This window comes from Sesamum indicum, linkage group LG3, assembly GCF_026168435.1.
Source record: "Sesamum indicum cultivar Baizhima isolate 11 linkage group LG3, ASM2616843v1, whole genome shotgun sequence".
Lineage (NCBI taxonomy): Eukaryota > Viridiplantae > Streptophyta > Magnoliopsida > Lamiales > Pedaliaceae > Sesamum > Sesamum indicum.
This window is the reverse complement of record NC_142659.1, coordinates 3,342,780-3,355,143: the sequence shown is the minus strand read 5'-3', so window position 1 is coordinate 3,355,143 and position 12,364 is coordinate 3,342,780. Positions and strand designations below refer to the sequence as shown.

At 34.4% G+C, this 12,364-nt stretch overlaps 2 protein-coding genes across 4 annotated transcripts; both read right to left on the bottom strand.

Annotated features, from left to right (window-relative positions):
- Positions 1 to 949: 949 nt before the first annotated feature.
- On the bottom strand, positions 950 to 2,687 carry LOC105157149 (uncharacterized). The gene is made up of 2 exons (XM_011073459.3): positions 1,694 to 2,687; positions 950 to 1,486 (listed from the first exon to the last, which is right to left on the bottom strand). Exons 1-2 carry the CDS (start codon positions 2,540 to 2,542, stop codon positions 1,328 to 1,330), a joined length of 1,008 nt encoding a protein of 335 aa, XP_011071761.2. The 5' UTR covers positions 2,543 to 2,687; the 3' UTR covers positions 950 to 1,327.
- Positions 2,688 to 7,302: 4,615 nt separating this feature from the next.
- LOC105157133 (tRNA (Ile)-lysidine synthase) lies at positions 7,303 to 11,288 on the bottom strand. 3 transcript variants are annotated; one of them, XM_088879233.1, is made up of 5 exons: positions 10,735 to 11,287; positions 9,023 to 9,136; positions 8,613 to 8,888; positions 7,648 to 7,807; positions 7,303 to 7,538 (listed from the first exon to the last, which is right to left on the bottom strand). In XM_088879233.1, the coding sequence occupies exons 1-5, from the start codon at positions 11,233 to 11,235 to the stop codon at positions 7,480 to 7,482; spliced, it is 1,110 nt and encodes a 369-aa protein (XP_088735359.1). In that variant the 5' UTR covers positions 11,236 to 11,287; the 3' UTR covers positions 7,303 to 7,479. The 3 variants fall into 3 exon arrangements, with proteins under 3 accessions (XP_088735359.1, XP_088735360.1, XP_011071742.1); XM_088879234.1 differs by lacking the exon at positions 9,023 to 9,136 and having other exon boundaries at positions 10,735 to 11,288; XM_011073440.3 differs by having other exon boundaries at positions 7,303 to 7,807; positions 10,735 to 11,286.
- Positions 11,289 to 12,364: the final 1,076 nt, after the last annotated feature.

Sequence of the window (12,364 nt, the reverse complement as noted above, 5' to 3'; positions counted from 1 at the left end):
TAATCTTTAAAATGTAAATTATATAAGTTAGTATAGTTGAAATATATTGTTCTAATTAAGAAATATTTGAAGTTTAAACAAACTGTAAAATATTAAACAAACTTTGTGTATTATATATGTATGTGTATATATATAAGGGTAATTTTATCGAAAAATTTTAGCCAAAAGGGATAATACTATATATAAGTAATTTATAAAAGTAATATTAAAAATAAGAATAAATTACATCGAAACATCCAAAGTTAGGTCCAAATATATAAATATTTCATACTATTTATAAAATTATAAACACTTTTTAAAAGATTATAGTTGTAATTACATATACCCCTATTCAGAAACACAAACTTACACACACTACCTAAAATACATTACACTAACACCTCGTCAGAAAATATACCTGCAATTTTTGCAAAAATTAAGGAGTAGCATTTGAGCCTAAGCTAAAAAAGTGTCAGTGTAATTTTTCACAAAACTACATTGAACATATACCTCTTCATGTATTAGCGTATAAAAATATATAAGAATAATTTAATCAAACAATATTTATATGTTGTACAAAGATTCAATAATTAGTCAATAAAGCTAAATATGAATTTTGATTTATTTTTTCACTAATATCAATAATTTCAATACATTTAACTGAAGAATAAAATTTATTTATTAGTCAAAAATAAATATAAAAAATATTAAATATAATTTTCTAAACTGTCGATATTTACGTGTAATTATATCAATTTAAAAAAAAACAAGAATTACAGAAAAGCCAAATGGGGATAAAGGTAAGCACTACAACACTCAAAGGCACAAAACAAAGTATATGTAAAACAGTGAATATAGTCACTAGTCAGTCTCTCCATGAACTGACTGACACATCCATCAATTCTTGTATTCCCAATAATTTACTCAAACCAAGAAAAAGGCAATTTGAAAGAATCTATAACAAGCCATCTTACATCATGTGATCTAACTTTTCTTTAACTACACACACTCACAGACACTGTTGCAATCCAATCCTCAAAATTCCCAAGAACACATCTTCCCCATTTTGAGGTTATCTTTGCTAAAATGGAATAATTATACAGCAAGAACAACAACAACAGCAATATCTATCCATCTCCCAATTCCTTTTCTTGGTAATAATCAATCATTCATGCTAATATACAACAACAAATTACATGGGAGACAGACAGCAATGTCTTTTCAATATGATGATCATGTCTCTATGCTAAACACCTGCAAGAAGGAATTTTAATTACCACAAAGAACTGATCTTTTGAGTGGTTATTGATTAGTAAAAACATCTCTGAATTGGTAAGAATTCTCCTCCTCATTCTGCAGCTCTTTGTACAGTGGTCTTGAAGAGAAGGATGTATAGCTTGTGATCCATAGAGAAGTACATGAACCCACCCACTGAATGTGTTACAAATGACCCAAAACTGGTCCCTACTATACAGTGCCAAGCAGGTCCATAGACCCCATCAAACTCCTGCAAAAAGCAAACATAAACAAAAGGGAACTCAGACAGAACCATCAATCTAATCTATCTACTCAACATGTTCACAGAAACACACACACAACACCCAGTTATGTATATATATATTTGAGAGATTATCAAGAGCCCCACATCTGTTAATCAACAACCAAATGATTGTTTTGTGTTTTTTTTGTATCATATGGGGTTTTAATTAATCACCTTTTTGAGTGTGAAAGCAAGAGTCTTGGAGGTGAACTTTTCCAGGCTATCATGCGCCTTTCTAGCACAATCAACAGCATGAATCTGCATGAATGGGGGCATATCAACTGCCACAACTTTCACACCGGTGCAAGAGAAGAAATCAGCCAGCTCAACCTGTGAGCTGCAAAATGACCTCCTTCTCCCTCCATTGACCGCTGGAGGGATTGATGACACGGAGGTTCTCCTCATCACTTCACACCCTAATTCTTGAAATCCCTTCTTCACCTCTTCATTTTCAAGGCTTCTTGACATCAACTGGGATGCTAATTTCTTCACATCACACTCCTCAAAAGATGATCTTTTGGGGGGGTCTTTCTTGGAAGATATTGGTTTCTTGAGATCAATATCCTTTTCCTTCACCTTGGTTTTTGTGCTCAAGAAGTGATTTTTCTCCACGATTCCTGAGACAATACCGCTGCTATTTCTCTCATGCTGGCTGCTTGATTTGGTCAAAGTGGTGCATGAGCTGTCCAAGACTGGGGAAAAGGAGAGGTTCTTGGCTTGGAAATGTGAGTCAGGTTGAGGATTTGGATGGGGTTTCAAAGAGTTGGAAACAAGTTTCTTGTGATTTGCATAGAGTTTGGAGAAGCGGTGGGATATGTTTTGGATGGTGGAAGGGGTAATGGTGGTGGGATCTGGGAGGGGGTGGAGGTGGCGGTTCTTGGCGGCGGTGGCGGTGGCGGTGGTGGTGGTGGTGGTGGTGGCGGAGGAGGGGGTGGGTTTGGGGTGCCTTCTGTGGGGGGGATCCATAGGTGTTAGAGGGTCAGGAGCTGCTAAGATGCGCCTGTGGGTGGTGTGATGTGCCATTTAAGAGATAAAATGAAAGAGAGTATGGGTAGAAGTGTTCTTGAACAGGGTATAGTTTAGTGTGTGTGTATGTACATTTGGATGTGGACTAGACATGTTGGAAGATCTGTTTGGGTGGGGATTGGTTCTAAAATGCGCCGGGGGTGCGGAGGGGAAAGGTGTGGGTGTTGAGTCAAAGTGTTGACCTGATCTCATCTGCTTTATCCCTCACAGTCTCCGCCATGTGGTACTGACTGCATTAATGGCAGTACCTGGAATTTTCATGCCATAAATAACAAAATGTTTTTATGTTTTCTTTAGAATAAATATAAAGAATACATTAACTACCTGTGACTATTCTTCTTTTGTCAAAATGGACTCACAGAAATAGATTTTAGATTTTGGGAATTTTATGTAATGGGGTTTCCAAAAATTACTGCAATCTTAAAATTTGAGGATAATGAAATTTAGGTAAATAAAATAGAGAGTAGAATTAAAAAAAATTGATAAGTTTTGTCAACGATGCTTAGTTCAATTGGCAAAGTTGAAGCTCCGATCATAAGTTCGAACCCCACCAACGTATTGGATATTATTTGACTTTAATAGCAGGCAGTGTCGTTCTACTTTAATAGTAGTAGTTAACTAAATATAGTTATATGATATTGGTGATTAGCATATGATTGTTATAATTGCCAGTAGTTGTTAGATGCATGTATTTAATATTGATGATTATTTGTACAAAAATAGTATACCATCATTTGATTACGATCATGATAAAAATATATCATCATAGTATTCCATTTTTGTTGATGATGTTTACAAACTTTTCACATTGATTGTCGATGAGAAACTTATGTTGCTTACAAGTCTTAAGGTCTTCGCTCCTTAAAAAGATGTATTTTAAAGATAAAATCAGTCAGAGCGGATAAAACTTTAAATAAGATCTTCACTCCACGGTGCTAGACTGCAAGCTAGATCATTCGGCTTGGGGGCTAACGATGTCGTCATGTGTTTCTCATCGACTGGAGATGAGTGGTTTGTGTGATTTATATGTCTCAAGGTTTCATCTTCTTAGTAAGACGTCTTTTTAGAACAAATTCGTGTACTTTCATCCAAAAGACATCTCGCATTAAAATGAAAACTTGAGATTTATAAATTGTACAGACCCCTCATCTCCAATCAATGCGAAAAGCATGTAATAATAAATCGCAGAAAAACTTTGATTGTAATGTCTGCATCGAAATTAGGGTGTAAGTACTGGGATTCCCCCCCCCCCCCTGAAAAAGTCACATTGACATTTTTTAAGGTTAGGTCCAAATATACAAATACTCCTGATCTTTTATAAAATTACAGATGCACCCCCTAAAGGGGTGTTTAATAAATAGTGTTTGTGTAAACTTTGGTCATTAAATATGGAATATATTTATAATTACGATTATAACTTTAAGAATTGTACTTGTATTTTACGAAAAATGTATTTATAATTTTATGCTGGCATGTAAATATTAAATTTAATTACAACTTCAAAAAATATATTTATAACTTTATAAAATATGCAATGTATTTGCATAATTAAATTAAATGTTAAAATGTGTTATTGTAATTTACCAAGAAGACTTAATGTGGTTTCCTACTACCATAACTTAGATTGGAATTCTAATATATCATTGCTTTTATCAACTTTCACTTGCATTAATACCACCTAAAATGTCAATATAATATTTGAAAAATTTTGAATCGAATTGATTTGACTGAATTTGAATTAATTATATAATAAGTTTAATATATTTATTTTATAATCAATGTAAGATTCAGAGAAAGTGATCAATCACATATCAAATATATTATCATAACAAAAAAAAAAAGGCTGGTGGGAAGATTTGTCCTATATGTGCAAATCCAAATCGAGCGTATACTATAATTGGTTAAATTCGACCAAACTTAATTTTAATTTACAAATTACAAGACTTATATTAAATAAATCACACTTCATATTTTTATATTAAACCATGTACATACATATATATATATATATATTATATATATAAAGAATCATTTGTATTTATCTATCCTTGGAATAATAATGAAGAATATGGGACACCAGCAATGACCATCACTATGCTGCACGTTGTGGGTCCACGCATAGGAAAATGTTTCGAAATTACTTTTTTTTTTTAATTTTTTTATCTTGAAAATTTAATGTTGAGATTTATTTATTTATATTAAGATAAATTATAATCACCTTCTCTCAAATTTAAAATAATTATAAATACCATCTAATTTTAATGTTTGTCTAATAATAAGTTTATTCTCTTAGTTTTTATTAAGTTTTCGTTCAATTTTTGTGATGAACTAACCAAAGTATCATTTTGGATCATGAATTATAATTGTAAATATTTTTCAAAATTTTCTAATATATTTTTATGAAATAATATGTCTCACAAATTATTTATTTTACCCACCCTCAATTTCTTTTTATATCTTTTCAAGTATAAGGATAATATAGTAATTTCTCGCCTTCTAAAGGCTACATAATTATTTGTCACATGAGTGAGATATTTATAATTTTTCAAATAATAAGAGGGGATTCGTGATTAAGATAAATTTTGGGAAGGTAGCTTTAATTTTTTACCCCTTATTATTAAGGGATAATACACCGTTCTTTCCTGAGATTTGGGATAATAATACATAAATTTCTTGTGATTTGAAAAATTACATCTAGTACTTTTGAGGTTTGCTTCATACAACAAATAGATCCTTTCTTTAGTCAATGCATAATTTGTTGATATCACCTTTATAAGAATGAAAATATACCTCCTCACATACATTAACATATGAAAATGTATAAAGATATTTTGATCATAAAAAGATTGTTTGACCTGCAATAAGTCAATATAAGTCATCGAAGGTAAATATAAATTTCCAACCATTCTTTTTTTTTTTTTTTTTGTTAAAATCAGTAGATTCAATGAATTTTGACTAACGAATGGATTTATTTATTAAATGAAAGCAAACTCCACAAGCACTAATTAAAAATTTTCATGTAAATACTTAAAACCTCAAGGAAGGATGATGTTAGTATTAATATAGGGTAAATTACAATGACCTCATCTGAGATTCGTCATAATTATGAATATCCCCTCGTTATTTGAAAAATTACAAATACCCCTCTTGATGTTTGATGAAATTATGTAATTTTTGGACGGAAGTATGAAATTATCAACTTTGCACTTACTCTACTTTTTTATTTTTTGTTTTCTAAAATAAAAACTTGTAAAAAAATCGGGTGGATGAAAAACTTTTAAAAATCATAAAAAAATACCTACTTAGTCCAAAAAAAAAAATAAAAAAATTTTAAAACATAAATAAAACTATAATTTCTAATCGATAAGGGCATTTTGGTCAGTATACCAAAATAATGAATAAAAACCTAATCGATTAAACTAAATATTAGATGATAGTTAATATTATGGGATATTAATAATTTTATAAATAACGACAAATATTCATAATCAAATCAACCCTCAATTGAGATAGTCGCAATTAATCCATTAATATATAAGCAATTCATGATAAATGACAAGATTACCGTTGGAAATACTTTGTTGGTGGATTTTGAAATTTGAGAACTGAATACCTATCACCGCTATTACAGCTTGTGCCTAAGGCTGGGGGGGGGGGGGGGAGGGGGGCGGCGTTGTTCCCAATTTAATCCACCTCTTAATCATTGTTAGTGTTGTATATTAAATTCATATGTGATTATTTAAATGTTGTGGTTTATTTTGATGCAACAGCTGTGACTTCCACTCTTCCTTGTCATTAATATTCTGGGATGATTATATTTATTTTTTATTTTTTATAATTATATAAATCACTCCTAATAATAAAGAAATAGGGATGTGTGATAATTTTAATATTTTTGAGAATATATGTATAATATTTTTTAATTTGATTTTTCCAAAATACTCTCATTATTTCTCTACCCTTTATAAATGTGTAATCATAGTTAAATACATAAATACATATTTTTTTTTTATACTTTTCATACATATCCGAGTGTGCCAAACGAGTCAAAATCAATTAATTATAGGGATAATTAGCAAAAAATTTGAACAAAAATTCATGTTTATCTTCAATTGAATTTGTTGATAAATAGTATTAATTTTCAATCGGGGTGAACATGAATTTTCAATCAATTTATTTACTAATATCAACAAACTGTAAAATTTTAACTAACAGACGGATCTATTTGTTAGAGAGAAACAAACGTCACGGATACTAGAAACACTAAGGCACATTAACTGTAAACACTAGAAACTATTTTCATTAATGCACAGAAGCGTGTGTGTGTATTGACTGTGTGGCTACACAGATGATATGAGAATTTAGAATTCCAAAATAGCAGTGTGAGGTAATCAGTTACCACATCCAGAGTTTTGTCACAAATGAACAAAGCATGAATCACAATCTAAACATGTCATCTCCCATTTATGAACAACATGTGATGTCAGATCCATCTCCTACCAGTTTCTGTGGAGTTCATTAACAACCTCAACTACCACAAGTAATGTGTTCAGGTAGTGTAAATGGTTAAAAGTTAGAAAAGTAAAACTTGTATAATGTAGAGGCTGGGCAGTTTCCAGCGCCCCGTGCAGAGCAATTGCAGGACCAGCATGATGTTCTTCCCACAAAAAAATTTAGGAGTTACTACTGTGAATGGTATGTTGTCGTTTCTGTGTTTAAAACTCAGAATTGCTTGATCACGGAACTTAACGAACAACTTCAAGCAACAGAGCACCATAGAGTATAAATTACGTCAATGAAAGGTTATATACATATCTCAATTCTTCAAATACATTATGGGCTTTTCACTCATGAAAATAACAATCGACTTGGTTGATGTACAGCATACAAACTATTGATCCATGAGAAGATCAATCTTTCCATGATTCTATTAACTACACACTAAGAACAGTCGAAAAGTAGTCTCTAATCTTACTTCCCAATAGGTTGTACTCTGTACCAATGAAGCAAGAATAGAATATGGTTCACACTTCATAATAGATAAGAGATGTGACATGTGGCCAAAATAAAGTGCTCCTAATTCCAAGGACTCGGAAGCCTACCGTCTCTAAATACTGAAGTGCCACCTGATGCTGCAGGAGAAGGAGAAGAAGCTATATAACTTGCTCCTGATACAGAAACTGAGGAGTGTCCCTGCCCACCAGGCGCAAACCGTGAAGGACTACCTGCAACCCCTAGTGTAGTCCGATAAGAGTGAGGTATCTGCCACCACGAAAGAAAATTAATCAACTTCATGCCTAAAGATCCAAGATAATAGATTTTTACAGAGTCAGAGCTATAGGAAAGGTTTCAGATATCCACTTATCTAATTATTTGAAATTGTGACTAGATTACAGATAGCCAATTACATAGCCTCGACATTATCTATAATTCCCGGTTGTGACTTTCTACTCACCAGTTTTTTTGCATCCATTAATAGCATTTCTCTTGCTTGTTTCATTTGGACAGATTAATGATTGAAACCATATGGGCCTCCCTTTCTTTTCCAAGGACAATTGTGTGCCCACTTTGTCTGTCGCTCTCAATCATTCTGGCTCTGTTATAGACACTTACTTATGGGGACCCAATAAGTCTCCATATGGTCCAATTTTGCATATATACAAGATAGACTCCGAAAAGGCTAATCTTGAACTTACCAACTCAAATATCTATAAACTAAAATCTCAACCTAGTAAGTGAGTGCACCCAAATGAATTGAGGGTGAATTTGAAAACAATATTGCATCAGCTATCCAACCAACGATTAATGATCAGCAATCATTCTAACATACAGAATGGTTATCATGGAATTTCGTCCAATAAAACTTCCAAGGCGGTGTATGGAATTCAAGGACTATAATTTCCGCAGGCCGCTTCTTAACATCAGCACAGGTAGACCCAGATGAAAAGGTGATATGCTCATATATCTTTTACCAGAATAGTGTGATGCTCGAGTTGCATTAGAATAAATGGAAATCACGAAAAGCAAGTGGAAAAAGAAGATCTTATGAACTGATTAAAATTTTCACCACGTTAGCGGCAGGCTTCCGCTGCTGAGAGTCAGAAGATGGTGAAGTACTGCTCATACGAGGTAGACGAGATTGCATATTGTGGTTTGAAACATCATCACCTTCTCCTCCCTCCATATCACCGCAAGGATTTCCATCTGAGCCCATTCTAGGGGTGTTGACCCTAGTCATTGATCCAGAATCAGTTGTAGTATCCACTTGTAGAGGAAGAGGTGGACGACCAGATGTCCCTTGCATACTATTTTGTCTCTTTAACTGCTCTTCTGCATTCAGGATCTGTTAACAAACAAATACCAAATTTCGATGACCATCCAACCAAATATCAAGATGAAATTCTTCTATAGTATATGTCGAAGCAGCATCAGAATCTATGCTCCTAACAAGAACCAGCAGATATATATATATATCACCTGTTTCAGCACTTGTACCAAACTATGTTTTTTCTCATTCAAAATTTCCAACTTTTCCTTAACCTCCTTTTTTCTCTTCTCCACATCACTTGTCGCATTTTCTGTGTTGCTTTTCTACCATAAAGAAAAACAAACATATAAGAAATTAGAGAAACATAAAAATAGGAGACTATGTTAATAAACCATTATAGTTATGATTCTCATTGGCAGTCTTCAAGTTAGAAAATAACCAAGACAATTCAGACGAAATGTTACTGGTCAAAGGGCTAACATCTAATTCCATGGATACCTAAGAACATGAATACTTGCAACCATGCCAGCATACTACATCAGCTCGCTTACTACAATTTAAAATGATACAAAGGGGTCCAACAACCCCTGGAAGGAATGGAAAAAGGCCCTCTTTCACTTCCAACAAAGGCAATAAGTAACAAACAAGTTAACCAGCATAACAGCATTTAAACCCTGGTTCTATGTATTGCTGGAATTCCTCAAAGTGAACTTCTCAGTCTCTCACCAAAGTAGTTGAAAACAAAGCAAAGTTTATCATACAATGAAGCTTAACATACAATGTCATATAATATGGAAAAATTTTCAAGACTCAGCATCTCAATAGAAACCTCTCTCTCTTAATTCACTAATTCTTGCACCAAACAACCAATTTCCGTTTTCTTGTTGTTCTAAAGTTTATCTCACATAAATTATTTCGGAAGCCATCTTGTGTCTACTAAAAACCATCAAGATTGAATTTTCAACCCAAAAAGGAAGGCTAACAACTCTTCAGAGTAAGATATACTTTCAGTAAACGCTAAAGAGTAACATGACACTTCAATAGATGCTAATTTGTAAAGCAAAAAATATACAGGTTCAGTGTAGTACAGTGAAGTATTAGTAAGAGAACAGTAAGGGGTACTATATGAGCTGGGCACCTCGACTCTCACACTACCACATGAAGAGAGGACATAACGACCTAGAGAAAAAGGTAATATATAAAATGCAACAAAAGGCCAATTTCTCAAAAGTGAATTTGATTTAAAAAAGAAGTGGAGAAAAATGGAGAAACCCATAGTCCCATACATAAGCTGTTCAATCAACTCTCTACTCTCCTTATGCCCTAAACACCATCCAATAACCTATAAAAGTGGGAATGGAATGCCTAGGTCAGAGGAATGGAGGAAAAGTGATTTTAATGCTATAGCAATCCTTGCTTCTATAATTAATCGATCACCTTAAACTTATAGCTATGTCAACTCATAAACAATAGTGGGAAAAAATTATACATATTGGAATCATTGAAGATTATCCAAACAATTGAGAACCAAAATCCAAAGACAGAACACTGGTTTCAGAGTCATATTGGCTTACTGGTAGTTGCCTATCCAAATTGCATAATTATTTTTACCACATCACAAGTGCCTATAAACTCTAAAGTATGTTTGCAACTGCACTCAATAAGAAATTAATGAATTCAGACGTGAACATCCTCGACAAGGAACATCTCGTTTTTAAACTTTCTAACTATCACAATGAATGCAATCTCTAGATATTATACGCAAAAATAATGCAAACTAAATAGGCGATCTCCAAACCACCACTTTCAAGAATTATTTCCATAATAACTTCCAAAAACTAACACTAAAATCATCCACATAACATCAAATTCCGAAGTAAAATGGATTCCAGTAGAAGAATAAATCTCAGAAACAGAGTACCTCGACCACCGGGTTCACAGGAACCTCTACTTTCTCCTCATTCTTGACTTTATCCACATTCTTCTCCTCCTCCTCCTCCACGAAAGCATCAGTTTTCTCCATCAATTTCCTCAATGAATCCTCTCCCCCTACCAATTTGTCTTCTTTCACCTTCCCCTCCTCCCTTTCACCCTCCTTCACATCCCCTTTCTGCGGCAATTCAGGTTCAGAAGCGGGATTCTCAACACGATTACCACCCTCATTACTGTTCACAGCATTATCCACAGGACTCGGATCAGCAATACCATTATCCAAGTCGGTGTTAGGCGCAGGGGCAGGGTTAGGGTTTGAAGTGGTGGCGACGTCGATGGTGGACAAGCGGAGGCGGGAGAGGGCCCTGGCGCGGCGGCGGAGGAGAATCCTGAAATCTTTGAGTGAGATTTTGGGTGTTGGGCGCGGCCATCGATGGGGGACGTCCGGCACTTTGTGGAGGTTGCCTTTGTACAGTGATATAGCCACCATTTCTTTCTCTCTCCGTTTCCTCTCTTTCCTTCTCACGGGAAATAACTTTCAATTCTATTTATTTATAGCTTTTGGATTATTTTTTTTTTGTTGAAATGACAAAACGATCCTCTCTACTCTTTTTTTTTTTTTTTTTTTCCGGTAAAAGTAAGTTGCATTAAGAAAAATCTTAATGTACAGTCATATGGCTGATATTGTGTGCCATGAAAATTGTCATAATCTATACAATGCTATCGTACTAATTTTATTCGGCAATTCTGTACTAAGTATACCTAATTGAATTTCGTCTAGAATAATTTTAGCCACTGCCGACGGGTCTCGATCTAATTGCTGAAATTTCCTCCTATTGCGCTCCTGCCAAATGTGATATACTAGAGATGCTAATAGGTTGCGATAGGCGGCGTTAACCACGTGCTTTCCTTGCCACTTTCGCGCAGCTATCATCACATCAATCATCCATCCTCTGTTTGTCCATGAAAATCGGACCTCCCTGCGTAAGATTCGAATACACTGTTTTGAATAAGGGCACGAAAATAGCATGTGTTGGTGAGTCTCCGATGTACCCCTCGAGCAAAGAACACAATCCTTATTAAGATGCTGTATCCACGGACGATCCATGGTGGAAAGTTGTTCATGTAGAGCTAGCCATAAGATAAACGAATTTCTGGGAATTTTGAATGGCCCATAAGGAGTGAATACCAATCTACCTTTGGGCCTAAAAACCGAAATATGTCATACACCCTCCTATTGGTGTAGGCCACCCCTCAAAGTGATTGAGTCTTGTGTGCCTTGTAGTGGAGGCAAGTTTTGGATGATGTCCAACATAATATTATTTGCCCATGTGTGTGTGGGCGCAAGAGGCAGTGGCCAATGTCATACTCCATTGTGAATAACCTCTCTAAGTAGCATGTCTGCTCGTGTGTGGGTGTGATATGAGTCGTGTGGAAATATAGTCGTTAAGATCCCCATAGGATGCCAAGGATCCTGTCATATATATATTAATTCCCCATTGCCAATCTTATAATGGATATGATGTTGTAGTATATGTCGAAGTCCACGCATTTTGCGCCAACCCCATGCCCCGGAATTGGCCTCAACTGTCCATATGGATTTGCCTTGAAGTCTCTTG

Excerpts from the sequence above, each read along its gene's own strand:
- LOC105157149 (XM_011073459.3), bottom strand. The coding sequence starts at position 2,542 with ATGGCACATCACACCACCCACAGGCGCATCTTAGCAGCTCCTGACCCT. Across the intron at positions 1,487-1,693 it reads TTGCTTTCACACTCAAAAAG|GAGTTTGATGGGGTCTATGG; the intron begins GTGATTAATTAA and ends TGCTTTTTGCAG.
- LOC105157133 (XM_088879233.1), bottom strand. The coding sequence starts at position 11,235 with ATGGTGGCTATATCACTGTACAAAGGCAACCTCCACAAAGTGCCGGAC. Across the intron at positions 8,889-9,022 it reads TGGTACAAGTGCTGAAACAG|ATCCTGAATGCAGAAGAGCA; the intron begins GTGATATATATA and ends GTTTGTTAACAG. Across the intron at positions 7,808-8,612 it reads GGAAGCCTGCCGCTAACGTG|ATACCTCACTCTTATCGGAC; the intron begins GTGAAAATTTTA and ends TCGTGGTGGCAG.